Source organism: Martes martes (assembly GCF_963455335.1).
Source record: "Martes martes genome assembly, chromosome: 7".
NCBI classification, from domain to species: domain Eukaryota; kingdom Metazoa; phylum Chordata; class Mammalia; order Carnivora; family Mustelidae; genus Martes; species Martes martes.
The window spans coordinates 131030692-131049187 of record NC_137894.1 but is presented as its reverse complement, the minus strand read 5'-3'; the positions used below and the strand labels follow the sequence as shown (position 1 = coordinate 131049187).

At 46.6% G+C, this 18496-nt stretch overlaps 2 protein-coding genes across 3 annotated transcripts in view; one reads left to right on the top strand and one right to left on the bottom strand.

The window, feature by feature from the left end:
* HEATR4 (HEAT repeat containing 4) overlaps positions 1–4082 on the bottom strand; it is a gene marked incomplete at its 5' end in the record, with an annotated part of 36855 nt that extends 32773 nt beyond the window's left edge. Inside the window, 3 exons of the mRNA XM_080807355.1 lie at positions 502–642; positions 1843–2033; positions 3202–4082. Coding sequence (XP_080663481.1) covers positions 502–642; positions 1843–2033; positions 3202–4082 — 1213 coding nt within the window. The remainder of the gene's footprint in view (positions 1–501; positions 643–1842; positions 2034–3201) is intronic.
* Positions 4083–13304: 9222 nt separating this feature from the next.
* LOC308345318 (acyl-coenzyme A thioesterase 1) overlaps positions 13305–18496 on the top strand; it is a 49826-nt gene continuing 44634 nt past the window's right edge. Inside the window, exons 1-3 of one of the 2 annotated variants that reach the window (XM_080807357.1) lie at positions 13305–14173; positions 15645–15847; positions 17665–18463. In XM_080807357.1, coding sequence (XP_080663483.1) covers positions 13603–14173; positions 15645–15847; positions 17665–18249 — 1359 coding nt within the window. In that variant the 5' untranslated portion in view covers positions 13305–13602 and the 3' untranslated portion in view covers positions 18250–18463. Of the gene's footprint in view, positions 14174–15129; positions 15230–15644; positions 15848–17664; positions 18464–18496 lie in introns of those variants that run through there. The other variant, XM_080807358.1, reaches the window with a different exon arrangement.

Sequence of the window (18496 nt, the reverse complement as noted above, 5' to 3'; positions counted from 1 at the left end):
TGCATATGCTCACACACACGCGTGCGCTCTCTCTCTCTAAAATAAATATATTTTTTAAAGATTTTATTTATTTATTTGACAGATCACAAGCAAGCAGAGCGGGGTGGGGGGGGCGGCGGGGAGAGCAGGCTCCCCACTGAGCAGAGAGCCCAATGCGGGGCTCCATCCCAGGACCCCGAGATCAGGACCCGAGCTGAAGGCAGAGGCTTAATGCACTGAGCCACCCAGGCGCCCCTCTAAAATAAATCTTAAAAAAAAAAGGGGGGCGCCTGGGTGGCTCAATGGGTTAGAGCCTCTGCCTTCGGCTTGGGTCATGATCCCAGGGTCCTGGGATCGAGCCCCGTGTTGGGCTCTCTGCTGGGCGGGGAGCCTGCTTCCCTTCCTCTCTCTCTGGCTCCCTCTCTGCCTACCTGTGATCTCTGTCTGTCAAATAAATAAATAAAATCTTGAAAAAAAAAAAGCGCACTTTCATCATCACCCCATTACCCACTTCCTGCTTACGTGGTTCAGGAACTGGCTGGGAAGTCCACCTTTCTGGGGTTTCAGGGAAGACTTTAGACAGCTGCTTCTTGTAGCAGTTGAGGTTTTCCAAGAAAATGTGGTCTCTCTTCCCACCAATCTGGTGGATGATCCGGACTTGATCTGTGAACAAATAAAGGAATAAGGAGTCCCTGGTACCACCCTCCTTCCTCTCTTGCTGGGTTTTCAGTCACCAGGATCACACCCAATTTCCTTCTGCCTTACTCTTCAGCCCCAAAGATTCATGATTCCCACGATGTGGGGGCATCCTTTGAAGGTGACTGTTGCTTGGAAATAGGAGCTGGTGGTCTCACAGAGGCTTGGAAGCCAAGGCAGAACCTGTCTTAACTTACAGGTATTGCTCCCTATGAAAAGCTAAGTCCCAATTAAGGAGTATCTTAATTCATTTCTTATCAGTCATAAATAGCTTCATCTGAATAATTCTGTTAAATACTTTAAGAAGACTTTCGGTTGACAGTTGAACAAGATGGGGGCAAGGAAGAATAAACAGCTTGGAAAGTGCAGACCTAGATCACGTATCTTGGAAGCCCAGGCATTGAAAAGATAACAAGATGGAAGGGGAAGGTAGTGGACATTTATTGAGCATTGAGCAAGAAGCATTATAGATGCTTTCCTTCCTATTCTTTACTTGAAGTGGCTTTTTTTTCTTTTTAAGATTTTATTTGAGAGAGGGAGAGAGAGAGAGCCTGAGCAAGAAGGAGGGAGGGAGGGAGGAAGAAGGGTTCTTGCGAGCAGGGAGCCTGATGTGGGGCTCGATCCCAGGACCCTGAGATCATGACATGAGCTGAAGGCAAATGCTTAACTGACTGAGCCACCCAGGCTTTAAGAGCATTTTTATTAGTATCGTTTTACAAAGGAGGCCCAGAGAGATTATGTAATTTGCTACAGTTAGTAGGAAGGGGCTAAGCTAGGATCCTCTGGACTCCAAAGCCCGTGATTTTCTTCTAACATAGCACCTCAATGGATTATCTCAAAGGGAGAGAAGGAGAAGAGCAGAGAAGTGGTAGTTGTTCTCCGGGCCAAATCGTGTTTGCTTTACAACCCAAGTTCCACGCGGTTGTGGAATAACCTCCTTAGTAAGATAAGGGGATAGACCAAGAGGTGAGGGTGGGGGCAGACAGATTCCCCCACCAGATACTGCCTGTCCCCTGTCAAGACAACCCTCCTGTGCTAGTCACAAGGGGCTGTTGGTCTTCTAGGGCCTCTCATCCACACCCGTGACTCTCGCATTCCCCTCGCTGCCTTCCACCTCCCTGCGCCATGTCCACCTCAGCCCCCAGCACCGGACCCCAGCTCTATTACCAAAGTAGATCTCCTGTTCGAAGGTGTTGTCTGTGGAGTAAGCGAACTTCCCAGCTCGAGGATTCACCTGCCGGAAGCGGCTCTCCTTTGGGGGCTGAGAGATGTTCTTCTTTCTTTTGATATCCTCAGCAGTCTCATTGGTGCCAGGGACAGTTCCAGCTGTCTGCACTTGTGGCAAGTAATTGGGCCATCTTAGCAGGAGGGAGAGGGAGAAAAGGGAAAGACAGGAGACGGACCTGCTGCCTTCCGTCAGACCCATAGCTCACTCCTCTTTAAGCTCACCTCATATACACATGAGCATCTGGAAACTTCTACGTTTAACTAGTAGCCTTGCTCCCAAAGTGCCAAATGAATATTCAGGCCCGCCAGAAGGGCCTGTCTGCAGCCTCCTTCCTCCTCCTCTAGCGGAGCCGCTCCTGCAGCCACTGGGCAACACGGTAGAGAGGTCGGGGTCCCTGCAGTCCCTTTTTTAACATGGTGCCCTTAGAGGTTGCACAGACTTGGGGAAGGGAACAAGTTCCTACATTACTTCACCTCGTCGTGCGTGTGGTTAATGTCTGTCCACCCCAGTGAACAGATCGTTAAGTTCCTTAAAGGGTCGATGTCTCTCATTTATGTTGTATTCCCAGCACTTTGCAGAGTACCTGACAAGGAGTAGGAAGGCAGTTTATGTTTGTCCAATAAATGAACAAATAAATGGATTCCCACTTAACTTTTAGTTCACTTTTGGGAATCAGGTATTATAATAGCACTGGTCGTCCCTTGAGCTGTAAGTGAGAAGAAAGCAATCTGAGAAACACGCAATCATCAGCCCTCGGGCTGTTCAGTTCTGTCCGGCTGCCAGTCAGTTTTGGAGTCAGTGACACGTTGGCTCCTTATTCAAAGTGACACAAAATCAAACCTCAGAGCCTTGAGGTCTCTGCTTTCTCATTCTTAATATGGAGCACATTTCTGAGAGCACCTAGATAGCAAAATAGCTCAGTCTGCTAGGAAAGGCCAAGAACCATGGTTCTCAACTAGGAGTGATTTTGGTCCCTTCAGGAGACACGTGTCAACGTGTGGAGACATCCTTGGTTGTCACAACTGGAGAGTGCTGCTGGCATCCAGTGGGGTACTACTAAACATCCTACAAGGTACAAGACAGCCCCCCACAACAAAGAATCCCCCAACCCAGGAGGTCAGCAGTAGCTAGGTTGAGAACCTTACTTTAAGGAGATCATAGAGAACAGGTTGGCAGTGGAGAGCACAAGAGGTTGGTGGGACAGTGTGTTCTAAAATAAGGAATATCAACCAACCCAGGAGTCCTTGAAGGGAACCCAAGGATTCTCAAACGTGTGCCTGAGGCCCCAGCCGGTGTACCTATAATAAACAGAAAGCAGCAGCTCCGGCTTCTCTGGCTCCAAGGTGGGCAGGATAACACCTTCATTCTCAAATTCTGCTATTTCTTCTTCCTCCAGCTGTTTCAGTAGCTCCAGGTCGCTGGGGGAAGTAAGCTCATCCCGGATGTGGCTCCAGTCGTACTGCTGGTGCAAAAAGCTCTGCCACTTGCTGGGGGATGCCCCAGGCCTCAGAGGACGTTTGCTCTGGATCCATCGGGCGGTGCGCTTGTTCAGCTTTTCCAGCACGATGGCTTCCCAGGCTCTGGCCTCCTTCTCGGGAGGGGGCAGCCAGGGTTCCCTCTCCTCCAGGTTCATGTCCAGAGAAAGTGATGGGCCTGGCATGTCTGGATCTCTGAAGGGATGAGGGATGAGAGGGCGAGATTTTTCCCAGCCCACATTTGCTGGCTTGGATTCCTTCGGCTGCTGCTTAAGGTTGGCAGACCTTTCTGTCTTCACAGCCTGGGAGGTGACCCTTGCCGAGGGACCTGAAGAACGTGAGGACTTGAAGCCAGTGGGTTTCTCACACCGGTCCCTGCTGATCGGGGGAGGCTGGATGATGTGGCCTGCCTTGTAGAGATGGTCGAAGTTGTACTGGCTATAAGGGATGCTGGGAAGCCCTCGCTGCCATACCACCTCCTGAGAGAAGGTAAGGTTTGTAGCGGCCTTTTTCAAATATTGGTTCTTGAGGTCTGTGCACCGATGTGGGCTAAAGTGGAAAACTGGAGGTACACTGGACATGGAAGCACACTCCTCATGTCCTGGTTTTGAGTGGTGAAAATTCATGCCCCATCCCAGCCGTGGGGGAAGTGACTGATGGAAATGGGGGGAAAGAAGGGTCTTTCCCTGTTGGGTTCTGGTCATTGTTTCCCAGCAAAAGCTTCTTTCCACACTTTCCTGGTACAGATGCACGCTTGGAGGCGTGACCAGATCCTGTTGAGGGGATGGGAGGAATGGGTGAGAGCTCTAGGTCAGTAGAAATCAGCAGCCCATAGCAGTACAGAAAAGAAATGGGAAGACGGAGGAGCGCGGGGTTGGGGGAGTGGGGAGAAGCCACGTGAGTTAGAAGGACAAGAGTAAGAAATGGCTCAACATTCTAAATATTCCTTGTATCAGTCCCTTGCTTCCAATTCTCCCCTTTGTCCCCAAAGTTCAGCCCCTCCTCTCCTTAGGAGGGATTAGATTACTGCTTTTCAGCAGTACCCACACGTCTAATTTCTCCTCAAATGTCGCCTTCTGTGTGTTTAAAGAGCTTATAGCATAAAGTTCAATCAATCAGCCTGGCAGTCAGGGTTTTTCATGAGTGTAACCCCAGTTTATGACCTTCTCTGGTCATAACCTCTCGAGTCTCTGAACTCACCTCTGCGTATTCCTCCCTCTACACGGTGGGGCTCCCTTTTGTGCCTTCTACCTGCAGTAGCCTTTCCTCCACATTGGACAAATTCTATCCATTCTTCTAGGCCTAGGTTAGTTCCTACCTGCTCCAGAACTTTTTCCTTTTTTTTTTCCCTCAGAACTTTTTCTTGACCTCTCCAGGCCTCCATGTCCTGCACAAATTTATAAATCACTCCTAGTCTGTACCAGTTTGTTTGTTTAATTCCAGTAGAGTTAACACAGATGCTACAGTAGTTTCAGGTGTACAGTTGTGGTTGTGTACCAGTACTTTCAACTCCCAGTCCCTTGGCACCTCACATTGTTAATTATTTGCCTTCTAACTATATTGCCCAAGGACCATGTCTTCTGTCTCTGCTGTCCTTCAAAATCACCCAGTACCTTTCCATATTGCTACATAGTCTTCATTGTTAAAGTGTTTAACAGCTACAGAATATTTTACCAAGTAGGTAAGTCACCTTTTCCTTAATTATTGAGCAAGCTGTTTTCAGGTTTTAGCTAGGATGGAAAACACCGTAGAGAACAAATGCCTACATTTAGTGCCTTTCTTTTTTTCTTAAGATTTATTTTAAAGAGAGAGAGTGTGTGTGTGCGCAGACAGAGGGAGTAGAGGGAGATGGAAAGGGAGAGCGAGCCTCCAGCAGACCCCCTCTGAGTGTGGAGTCTGACATAGGGCTCGATCCCAAGACCCTGAGATCATGACCTGAGCTGAAACCAAGAGTCAGACCCTTAATTGACTGAGCCATCCATGCTCTCCTACATTTAGGGCTTTTTAAAATTATTTTCCTGGGGTGCCTGGGTGGCTCAGTGGGTTAAGCCTCTGCCTTCAGCTTGGGTCATGGTCTCAGGGTTCTGGGATCGAGCCCCATATCGGGCTCTCTGCTCGGCGGGGAGCCTGCTTCCCCCTCTCTCTTTGCCTGCCTCTCTCTGCCTACTTGTGATCTGTCAAAAAAAAAAAATCTTAAAATAATTTTCCTTCTGAAGTCCCTCCTTGGTCTAATAATGATAATTGACAATTATGAAGGACAGACAGACCTCAGAGATATTGTGGGTTTGGTTCCAGACAAGTGCAATAAAATGAATATCATAATAAAGTGACTCAAATGAATTTTTTGGTTTCCCAGTGCGTGTAAAAGTTTGGTTTACACCACACTGTAGCTGACGGAATGTGTGATAGCAGTATGTCTAAAAACCAACGCACATACCTTAATTAAAAAATATTGCTAAGTAATGCTCACCATCATCTGAGCTTTCAGTGAGTTGTCACCAGAGATCACCATGACAAATGCCGTGATAACGAGAAAGTCCGAAAGACTGCAAGAATCACCAAAATGTGACACAGAGACACAAAGTGAGCAAATGCTGTTGGGAAAATGGCACCAACAGACTTGTTGGACACAGGGTTGCCACAGACCTTCAGTCCGTCAAAAACGGAGGATCTGTGAAGTGCAGTAAAGCAAAGCAGCAGTGAGGTCTGCCGGCACATTGTCAAGGGCTTTACCTAGGGACGATACTGTGGTTTTTCATGTGTATGGGAAGAAGTGGAGGCTCCGAGTGGGTAAAGGGGTTGCTTCAGGTCATACAGGCTGTTAGTAGCAGAGGCAGGTTTTAAACCTCGCTGCCGGGCTACTCCTCCAGAGCACTTAACCTCTGTGACACACTGGCTTTCCAGTACCTTCTCTCCTTAGGACTCGATTTGGTCCACTTTGTTCTATTAAACCTGACCTGTGGGTATATTTCTTTTTCTTATGAGCCTGCTTTTATCTAGATATCACTAGTCCAGAATTGATAACCTCACTCAATTAAACCATACATGATTACTATGATATCGGGAATTTTTGCACAGAAGACTAATTTAGTCATTCCGTCTCTTCACAACTATGAAGGTAACATGGCCATAAGGGCACAGAGTATTTTAAAAGTGAAACCAAAGAAGTTATGGCAAGGGTAGAAGGGGGTCACAAGTGACAATTTTCTGAAACAGTGCCTACTTTCACAGCTTGAAGATGAATTATTAGATGAAAACAACATTCATGTGCTCATGCCTTATGCATTGCCTTATAGAACATTTTATCATTCTTTTTTTAAAATTTTATTTATTTATTTGACAGAGAGAGAGAGCATAAGCAGGGGTCATGGCAGGCAGAGGCAGAGGGAGAAGCAGGCTCCCCACTGAGCAAGGAGCCCAATGCAGAGCTTGACCTGAGCTGACAGCAGATGCTTAACTGACCGAGCCACCCAGGTGCCCACGTTTTATCATTCTTAACATATCAGTGTGTCAATTCTTGTTCCTAAGGCAGGGGGCATTTTGATCCTGAACACTTGAAAAACGGATGAGGACTGGTTTCACCCCAAGGTGACTATACAGAATGATTTTGGGTGTTCCCAGATATATATACCCTTTAGCAGGTGGTATATAGAATCTTTGGTTACAATGCCAGCATCCCAGAAAGAATACCGTATTAGTTTTATCAGTTATTATAAATTGTCAAGCCATTATGATGGCTTATTGAAAAGAGGGAAACTCCTTGTGTGTTTCTGAAAAGGAATGAGGGCAGGTCCCTGGGTGGCTCAGTCATTAAGCATCTGCCTTCGGCTGAGGTCATGATCCCAAGGTCCTGGGATTGAGCCCCACATCATGCCCCATATCGGGCTCCCTGCTCAGCAGGAAGCCTGATTCTCCCTCTCCTACTCCCCCTCCTTGTGTTCCCTCTCTCGCTGTGTATCTCTCTGTCAAATAAAGAAATAAAATCTTTTTAAAAAGAAAAAAAGGAATGAGGGCAGGACAAAATGTCGAAGGCTTTGGTCAAAAGAGGCTTGTCCTAGATGGACTTAGGGTCAGAAGACAAGTGTAAGGCCAGGTTCTGTACTTCCCACCCCACCTGATTTGCCTCAGTGTGCCAGTCTGAAAATAGAGTTTGGTATCTGTTCTAATTTAGTGTTGACATGAAGCTCAAAATTAGGGAACATGTATGAAATTTTTTTTTTGCAAGCTACATAGTATTACATAACTATGAAGAATCATCACTGGTTTAGAGCATGGACTATGCCCCTCAAGGTAAATTTCTGGGGTCCCACAGTTAGATGGTGCACTGGGCACTTAGGGAACAGGTCGGGAATACTGGGGCCCTTGGCAATTAAAAGAGAAGGTGGATAGAGAGGGAAGAAAAAAATCCTCTGTATGGAGTTTGGAGGCTCCATATTATCCAAACTTAAATGTTACCTAGACCAACATTGAGGCAAGGTCCTCTCCCAACAAATGGTCCCTTAAGAACAAAAAGCAGGTGGTTCCTGGATGGCTCAGTTGCTTAAGCTGTCCAACGCGATCTCAGCTCAGGTCTTGATCTCAAGGTTGTGAGTTCAAGCCCTGTGTTGGGCTCTGTGCTGGGCATAGAGCCTACTTAAAAATAAATAATTTTGGGGCACCTGGGTGGCTCAGTGGGTGAAGCCTCTGCCTTCGGCTCAGGTCATGGTTCCAGGGTCCTGGGATCAAGCCCCGCATGGGGCTCTCTGCTCAGCAGGGAGCCTGCTTCCTCCTCTGCCTACTTGTGATCTCTGTCTGTCAAATAAATAAATAAAATCTTTTAAATAAATAAATAAATAAATAAATAAATAAATAATTTTTTTAAAAAAGAGCCAAAGCAGAGTGGCACATCCCAGGTGCCTTTATGTACTGACAGCATAAGAAACAAGGGCTCCTGGGTGGCTCAGTTGGTTGGGCGCCTGCCTTGGGCTCAAGTCATGATCCTGGGGTCCTGGAATCAAGCCCCGCATCTGGCTCCCTGCTCAGCGGGGTTGTCTGCTTCTCCTTCTCTCTGCTCTTCCCCTACCCCCTGCCGCTCATTCTCTCTCTCAAATAAATAATCTCTTAAAAAATGAAAATAAAAAAGGAAACTGAATATACTACATCCTGTAGTCAGTCAAACCTGGCATAACTAAAGACCAGGTAATCTGGTAAACAGCAACCACCAGCATTACCTCTGTACCTCTAGGAACCTGGCTAGACAGACAGGAGTCAGGTTGAAAGGGTTAGGCCACATGCCTCCAAGTAAAACCTAACAGAAGAATCCAATTCCAGTGAGTGATATCTCAAAGGGTTTTTTGTTTTGTTTTAAGATTTTATGTATTTATTTGACAGACAGATCACAAGTAGGCAGAGAGGCAGGCAGAGAGAGAGGTGGGGAAGCAGGCTCCCTGCTGAGTGGAGAGCCCAATGTGGGGCTCGATCTCAGGACCCTGGGATCATGACCAGAGCCGAAGCCAGGTGCACTCAGGCGCACCTATCGCAAAGGTTTTAAATTTAGTTCCACCTTTTGTTTCACCTTCTCAGTCCCCTGCCTTCACCCCCTGGTCTGGGACCATTATTCTGCAGAAATAATTGAAGTGGGCTGAATAATTCATGCTAAAAAGAGTAATATCTTGCTTTTTCCTCCTCTACTTTTTTTTTTTTTAAGATTTTATTTATTTGACACAGAGAAAGAGATCACAAGCAGGCAGAGAGAGAGAAGCAGGCTCCCCGCCAAGCAGAGAGCCCGACGAGGGGCTTGATCCCAGGACCCCGAGATCATGACCTGAGCGGACGGCAGAGGCTTCACCCACTGAGCCACCCAGGTGCCCCTTCCCCCTCTACTTTCTAATTCCTGTTCCTTGCCATGCACTCCCACAGATCTACTACGGTCTCCTGAGATTACTACAGAAACTCTGCCATAAATATTATTCTGTTCTAACCCTTTTCTCTTACAGATTTCAAATCGAGGTCCAGAGAGAAGAGACACAATGAAGATCACAGTACTGGTTAATCCCTGAAGCAATCCTGACCCTTTTGACACCTAATCCAAAGTGTTTTCTACTACTTCAGACTGCCTCTCGTCATTCAGCTGACGCTAAAAGCTCCTTTCAGATACTGGTAAAGTAGCAGTGTTTTCAAATTACCTTCAAGGTGGCCTCCCTCAGCCCAGTCTTCAAGGGGAAGCAAGGTTCTGCATCTTAAAACTTTCTTGGTTTCTTAGGTTCCAAAGCTGTTTATACTGGTTGCCAGGCAACCATCTCTTTAGAATTCCGTGGGTCTACTGACAATTTGCAGGTTCAACCAGTGGTATCCTCAGCTATTTATTTTATTTACTTTTCTAAACAACTTTGGAAAGCTGCACTGTATTTCTTGATTGATGGTACAACAGACTGCTTGGTCATCCTTTGAAAATAAACCTCTAAGTTTGTGCAGCTCAATATTTTTCCCCCTCAAGCGTTCACCCAGCTCTGGCATGCTTCAGGTTAGTAGGCTGATAGAACAAATAGTAAAGTAGAATGGGTCTGTCTTTGGGGTCTTTTCCATTCCTCTTTCATCTCCACCTCCACTTAATCTCCTACGATCATACAGTTCAATTCCATCTCTCCTGCTCCCCAAATCCTAGCTAGATGATCGGCTGGGTTACACTTTTTACAAGGGGACTCTTCAAATTCCATATTTCTACTAGTAAAATCCCAGGCCTCCAGAATTCTGGTTTTCGGAAGTTCTCTTACAAAAAGAATTTGTCCTGATAATAGGAAAGATTTCTGGGCATGGGGCTCCGTCTGTCTTGTTGACCTGGCTGTTCAGGTGGTCACCATTTCTTTCTGACCAAATTAAGCACTCACTTTAGTGCCTGGGCTCAAGCTGTGCTCCGACCTTGGGACCCTTAAATAAAATCTTAAAAAAAAAAAAAAAAAAAAAAAAAGAACCTGGGACACTTCTAAAAGGGCAAAAAGGCATGGTTTCTGAGACAAAAAGACTGAGAGACTTAAAAATTCAATGGAATTACTGTATGAGCTAGCAATTCTACTACTCATGAGTATATCCCCAGAAGAATTAAAAGCAGGGGCTCTTAAAGAGGTATTTATAGACCCATGTTAATAGCAGTGCATTCACAATGGTCAACGTGGAAAAAACCCAAAATCCATCAGTAGATGAACAGACAAATAAAATGTACTGCATACACACAGTAGACTGCAGAGCCTTAAAAAGGAGGGAAATTCTGATACATGCTACATATATGGATGGATATGGAAGACGCTAACTGAAATAAGTCAGACACAAAAGGACAAATACTGTATGATTCCACTTATATGAGGTACCTCAAATAGTCAAATTCCTCAAGATGGAAAGTAGAGGGGCACCTGGGTGGCTCAGTGGGTTAAAGCCTCTACCTTGGGAACCTGGGTGGCTCAGTGGGTTAAAGCCTCTGCTTTCGGCTTGGGTCATGATCCTAGGGTCCTGGGATCGAGTCCCGCGTCGGGCTCTCTGCTCAGCGGGGAGCCTGCTTCTCCCTCTCTCTCTGACTGTCTCTCTGCCTACTTGTGATCTCTGTCTGTCAAATAAATAAATAAATTAATTAAAAAAAAAATAAATAAAGCCTCTACCTTAGGCTCAGGTCAAGACCCCAGGGTCCTGGGATCGAGCCCCACATCGGGCTCTCTGCTCAGTGGGGAGCCTTCTTCCCCCTCTCCCTCTGCCTGCCTCTCTACTTGTGATCTCTCTGTCAAATAAGTAAAATCTTAAAAAAAAAAAAAAAAAGATGGAAAGTAGAATAGTGGTTTCCAGGGGCTGCAGGGGCTTTCAGCTCCGGTGATGAAAGAGTTCTGGAAATGGATAGTGGTGATAGTTGTACAATACTATGAGTGTACTTAGCTATATGGTTAAAATGGTAAGTTTTATGTTTGTATAATACCACCATTTAAAAAAAAACCCACTTAATTATGAAAGTCATGCTATTTCTTTTTCTTTTCTCTCTCTCTCTTGTTATTATTTTTTTAGTAGGCTCCATGCCCAGTGTGGAGTCCAAGGTGACCCTAAGATCAAGACCTGAGCTGAGATCAAGAGTCAGAGGCTCAACCAACAGAGCCCACCCAGGTGCCCCAGCCATGTTATTCCTGATAAAAATTCTGGATAAAGAAGAAAATTAAAACTACCCAAAATACCCCAAAGCCTAAGAAACAACAGTGTGGATAACTGCTGGCTAGTCTATTTTTTTTAATGTACTGATACATATTTTTAAAGATTATATAGATCTCTGCCTGCTTTCAGTGTCATGAAAATTTCCCCATCATATTCTGCTATAGCATCTCTAACAGCTACATGTCTTCTGTTCTATGACTACATCACAATTAAATTGATTAGACCAAATTTATATTGCTAGTTTGTTTCTAACTTTTCCTCTATTAAAACAACAATACGATAAGCATCCTTATAGCCAACATTCATGAGTATTTAGGAGAAATTCCTAAGGTCAAAGAGAATGCATCTTTTAAACATTTTCAACCAGTTTGCTCTGAAAAGGTCATAAATCCATCAACAGTGTATGAGTATCTGTTTTACAAATCTTTAACATAGGACAGATCATGTGAGAACAGTTGCATAATGATTCAGAGCACAGACTGGAATCTGACGGCCAAGATAGAAATCCCAGTATTTTAGGACACCTGGGTGGCTTAGTTAGTTAAGTACCTGCCTTTGGTTCAGGTTGTCATCCCAGGGTCCTGGGATCAAGTCAGTGGGGAGCCTGCTTCTCCCTCTGCCACTCCCCCTACTGTGTGATCTCTCTGGGACAAATAAATAAAGAAGATCTTTAAAAATAAATAAATCCCAGTATTTCTAGTTGTTTGATCTTCAGCAAATCACTTCACCTCTCCCTGCCCAGATTTTCTTATTTTCTTAATTTTCTCATAAAGCTCTCGAGAGGATTAGGAACTATTATTATTTACTTTCTTTAGTTTCTGTGCACAAAATACACTGAAATATCCCAAAGAACCAGTGCAACACTAATTAGAACTTCAGAGAATTGCATGATAACCAGCAGGAGCTGAGAACATTTGAAACTAGGTAAAAAGGCCTGGTTGGGAAGGTCCTTAAGGGGGGTGGTCTTATGGGGACGAGTGGCAAACAGCTGTTGTGGGCTTGAGTGGAGCTTACACATTTTGCAGGTTTTTCTAATAAATATGAAAAAAATCATGAATGTAAGATCCAATACAAGGTCTTAAAAAGGGCCTGAAGTTAAGTTTGGTGAAAAATCCACCACTAGGTGGAACCCATCCACAGCTTATGAAAAAGTGGGGGAAAGGTGAGCCCTCCCAGATGAAAGGGAGATAACATTTGCCTAAGTACAGTAGCTATGATCTCATTTGTCTATTTTTATACCTATAAGGAAGAAAACACTGGTCACACAGCTAGTAAAACTCCAGGCCTCTTAAATGTGGGGATGGTGTGGAAGATAAGCCTATACACAGGTAATACACAAGCAAAACACCATGATGCACACTTTTAACGAAACCTCAGGATAATTAATGAGCAAATTACTGAACAAACCGATAAAACTCAATTCCAGTGCTGCAGTCCTCTTAGCTGTTAAGAATTTGGCGACTGGAGGGGCGCCTGGTAGGCTCAGTCAGTCACGCTCCTGACTTGGTCTCAGATCCTGATCCCAGGGTGCCAGCTGCCCATGGGGCTCCCTGCTCAGCGCAGAGACTGCTTCTCTCTCTCTCTCTCCCCTCCCCCACAACCACTCGTTCTCTTGCTCTATCTCAAATAAATAAAATTATTTTTTTTAAAAAAGGATGGAAAAATAACAAAAACCCACTCAAAATTAATTAAAAACAAAAACTGGCGACTGGAGACTTTCCCAGCTGCCAGAATCCTTCAGAGCCAGCCCTTGATCAGCAAACACTGCACGGGCCAATGAGCTTCTCAGAAGCAGAACTAGGAAAGTCTTCCCCAATTGTGCAGGTTTTTCGGTACGTAAAGCAAGTTCATGCGTGTCATTTTCGCTCTTGCTTTTACAGGTCAGTCACTGACCTGGTGGGACGGGAGTCTGGCCCTCCAAGCTCAATTTGGCAGGCTACTCGACCCCCCGGGGCGCTTAACGTGCAGATGACGCAGCCGCCCGCTACCCGCTCTTGGAGCAGTTTCTAACTTTCTTCACTGCTCAGTTCAAACGACAGGAGGACCGAAATCAAAGGCAAGATGATAGCCTCCTCTGGCGCTATCCTGCGAGCTTCCGGACTCGGCCGATGGGGCCTCCTGACAGGGTCTCCAAAGCTGTGGTATGGTGGCCGGGTCTCTGGGGTCCCTGCCCGGAAGACTGCGACCTGGAGCCTGGAGCCCGCGGGCCGCTGCGGCTGGGACGAGCCCGTGCGCATCACCGTGCGCGGCCTGGCCCCGCGACAGCCCGTCACGCTGCGCGCGTCCCTGCGCGACGAGAAGGGCGCGCTCTTCCGGGCCCACGCGCGGTACGAAGCCGACGCCGGCGGCCTCCTGGACCTGGCGCGCGCGCCCGCGCTGGGCGGCAGCTTCGAGGGGCTCGAGCCCATGGGGCTGCTCTGGGCCCTGGAGCCCGAGAAGCCCCTGCTGCGGCTCATGAAGCGGGACGTGCAGACGCCCTTCGCCGTGGAGCTGGAGGTGCTCGACGGCCACGAGCCCGACGCGGAGCGTGTCTTGGGCCGGACGGTGCACGAGCGCCACTTTCTAGGGCCCGGCGTGCGGCGGGAGCCGGTGCGCGCGGGCCAGGTGCGCGCCACGCTCTTCCTGCCCCCAGGTGAGCGCCGGGAGTCCCCGGCTGTGCTGCCTGCCTTTCTCTGGTCTCCTGCACTGCTACCGACAGTAAGGAGGTAGATCCCAACATTTCAGAGGTTTCTGGGGGCCTCCAAGTCGGCCCTGGTGCGGGGGGTGGGTCTGCCTCTCCAAAATTGAGAGGTCAGTTAGAAGACATCATAAGGAAAGGGGAAAAACAGTTATAAGTGAAAACGAAAACATTTATAGGTAGTTCCAAGTTTGTTTTTAAGATTTTATTTTTCTGAGAGAGAGCACAGAGGGAGAAGCCAACTCCCCGCTGAGCAGAGAGCCAGATGGGGGGCTCGATCCCAGGGCCCTGAGATCATGACCTGAGGTTAAGGCAGATGCTTAACCGACTGAGCCACCCAGGCACCCGGTAGTTCCAAATCTTTAATGATTATTTTTTTAAAAGATTTTATTTTTAAGTAATCTCTACACTGGGGGCACCTGGAGTCCGCTTCTCCCTCTGCCTTTGTTTCTCTGCTTACTTGTGCTCTCTCTGTCAAATAAGTAAATAAAATCTTAAAAAAAAAAAAAAGTAATCTCTACACTCAGGAAGGGGCTCGAACTCACAACCCAAAGATCAAGCGTCCCATGCTCTGCCAACTGAGCCGGCCAGGTGGCGCCTTTTTTTTTTTTTTAATGGTTTCTCAGTATAGCAACTTTGCTTCTAACTCTCACAATATATTAAGGTTTAAGAAAATTAAGGTGAAGGGGGCGCTTGGGTGTCTCAGTCGGTAGGGTATGGCTGCCTTTGGCTCAGGTTGTGATCCCAGGCTCTCTACGCAGAGGGGAGTCTCTGCTACACTCTCAATCTCTCTCTCTTAAATAAATAAATAAAATCTTTTAAAAACAACAACAAAACCCAAAAGCAGTTTTATTCATTCAACAGTTGAAGGACGGGTTTCCAGGCTGCGTTTCAAGTCTTTGGAGATGGTGAATAAAGTCACTACAGACTCTTGCATAAGTGTTTCTGTGTGAACACAAATTTTCACTTCTTTTGGATAAATACCTAGGAATGAGATTGCTAAATCATATGGTAAGTAAGTGGTTAACTAAAACATTGCTCAGCTGTTTTCAAAGTGGCTGTATCATTTTGCGTTTCCACCAGCAGTGTTCTACCTGCTCCTTAGCATTTGGCATTGTTAGCTTTGGGTGGGAGGGGCAGTGGGTAATGATTTTGCTCTCTTCATTGTCTGCTTGTAAATTATTTTTAATTACAAAAGTAAGGCATGCTTTTTGTAAAAGGTCTGTGGTGCTCTGAGGCTCTGGGTATAGGGGAAATGGGGATTGAGCCTGTGCCACTGTCTAGATCCTTGAAGACCAGAGGGCTTCTAGCATTTCTGATCATCAGTAGAAAACTTTGACATCACCAAGAAGGCAACACAGGGCTTTTGACACCACTGCAGAGAGTTTCCGGAAGAGTTCAGTTTTGTGTTTTGTTTCTTCCAAAGAACCAGGACCCTTTCCTGGGATTGTGGACATTTATGGAGTTGGAAGTGGCCTTCTGGAACATCGAGCTAGCCTGTTGGCTGGCAAGGGTTTTGCTGTGATGGCTCTGGCTTATCATAACTATGAAGACCTCCCCAAAGGCCTGGAGATCCTCCACCTGGAGTACTTTGAAGAAGCTGTCAACTATCTGCTGGATCACCCTCAGGTTGGAACTTCTCTGAGTTATGATCTATGTACCAGTGTCTTCATAACTGCTCTTAATTTTCACAGAATGTGACAAATTCACCACAGCCGCTTCTAGGCTCCAACACACACTACCATTTCGAGTCACTTCTGGTAGACCATTTCTATGCAATTTTATGTTGTATTTCCTGCTAGGAAAGATGTTCTTAGTTGGTTTGGAATTTTAAATCCCAGTATTTTACTGAAGATCACAATAAGCCCAAACATATTTGAGAACCCTGGCTTTGTTACAGGAAGTAGAGGGAAAGGGAACTGGAATTACTATCTCCAGAAGGCCCTAGGTTAAATATTTGTGCATAACAACCCTGCTCTCGGAGAGGCCACAGTGTTAAGTATTAAAGAAGAACTGAGCAGCCAAAGAACCTGGGTACTAGGAAGTGTTTTGAGGGCTCTAGGCTCAGGTATCAGAGCACCAGGAGATAAACCTTGCTTACTTTACAATCCAGAGCTCAGTGGACAGGAAGCTTTGGAACTCTTAGAAAAAGTGATAGTGTGCAATGGCACCAGCATGAGATGTGGACAGACAAGAGTTAAATTTAAGGTGTTTTGTTTTTTTAAAGATTTTATTTATTTATTTGACAGACAGAGATCACAATTAGGTAGAGAGGCAGGCAGAGGGGGAGAGAAGGAAGCAGGCTCCCCACCGAGCAGAGAGCCCGATGCAGGGCTTGATCCCAGGCCCCTGAGATCATGACCTGAGCCAAAGGCAGAGGCTTAACCCACTGAGCCACCCAAGCGCCCCTAAATTTAAGTTTTGATTTCACTAATTGGCAGCTAGCCCCATGACCTTGCGGGCCCTCTTTCCTCCTCTGAAAAGTTGGGATGATAATAATACGTCATTTAATTTCCTAGTACTTTTCCTCTAGGAGGAATAAATGGTTGAAACCAGTCAAGGGTGCTGTTGTAGAAGCCATAAGGAGAAAAAGATTGCTGTTGAGTGGTGAATCGGAGGGCCATTTGTAATAGATGTTGGTAACTATGGCAAGAGCAGTCCTTGCAGGATAGTGCAGACCCAAACTACCCTAGGGGGATGGGGTAGAGAAGGGAAGACAAGAAGAACAACTCAGACAGTTGATCCCCACCAGGGCAGAGTGGATGTGAGGTCAAGGGTTTGTTGTGAAAACAGAGCATTAAGTATGCCTGTGGGAATGGGCCAGTAGAGTAGAAAGTGATGAAGAAGGAGGGAGATGATGTAATTGTAGGAGCAAGTCCTGGAGAATGATAGTGGAGATTTCAAGTGCAGGCAGCAGGGGGGCCTTTGGTAAGCACAGAGGTACTTGGAAACCCAAGGAAAGGGAGAGAGCTTGAGCTCTTGTGGAACTAAGCGGATCCCACAGGGTGAAAAGAGGCGGAGTTCCTACTGGAGAGCTTTATTTTCTCCATCTGGTGTGAAGAGGTGACAGTGAAAGCGAACAGGGTTAAAAGTTAAGAGGCTTTAGGTTGTGGGAGAGGTGTGCCATGGATTTGGGGGAAGTGGAAAGCAAACGTAAGTGAAATGTGGCAGGACGGAAGGGGAGCATGGAGGCTGAGAAGCCAGAGTATTGAGTATATCCTCCATGTGGTTGCTGAAGTCGCCAAGAATGATGATAGAGAAACTGCAGAAAGGAGGAATATAGAGATAGAGAGGAAGAGTAAGTGAATACCCCAAGACTGCAAAACTTGGCAAATGGTAGAGCCCGGATTCAGGCTCACTTGCCCCTTTGTTCCAGTTCCAGGCCCTGCTCATCACACTGCACTGTTCATGGCCTCGTTGTCTTTCCTCCTCTGTCCTGTTCTCAGGTAAAGGGTCCAGGAGTCGGTCTGCTTGGCAGTTCCAAAGGAGGTGACCTCTGCCTCTCCATGGCCTCGTTCCTGAAGGGCATCACCGCCACCGTCTTAATCAATGGCTCCGTGGCCAATGTCGGGGGAGCCTTACACTACAAAGATGAGATCTTGCCCCCTGTGGGCTTAGACCGAAACCGAATAAGGCTGACCAAAGACGGCTTGGCAGACATTGTGGATGTCCTGAACAGCCCTTTGGAAGGAGCTGACCGGAAGAGTTTCATTCCCGTGGAAAGAGCTGAGAGTGCCTTCCTGTTCCTTGTAGGTCAGGATGACCACAACTGGAAGAGTGAATTCTATGCTAATGAGGCCTCTAAGCGCTTGCAGGCCCATGGTAGGAAGAAGCCCGAGATCATCTGTTACCCTGAGACAGGACACTACATTGAGCCTCCCTACTTCCCCCTGTGCCGGGCTTCCCTACACACCTTGGTGGGTGGTCCTGTCATCTGGGGTGGGGAGCCCAGGGCTCATGCCACGGCCCAGGTGGACGCTTGGAAGCAGCTCCAGACTTTCTTCCACAAACACTTGGTGGGGAAAAGTTAGGGGGACTCTCCTGAAAATAGAGCCCACTATTTGAAGGTTCGAGAGTGAGACTAACATATGCGAGCAGCAACCGTTAAAGACAGCTCACCTGATTTATTATTTTAACACTTTTGGGTTTTTATTCCTTTCTCTTTTTAAGTGACATCACCATTAAAAATAGTCTCCATGGGGTGCCTGGGTGGCTCAGTTGGTTAAGCAACTGCCTTCAGCTCAGGTCATGATCCTGGAGTCCCGGGATCGAGTCCCA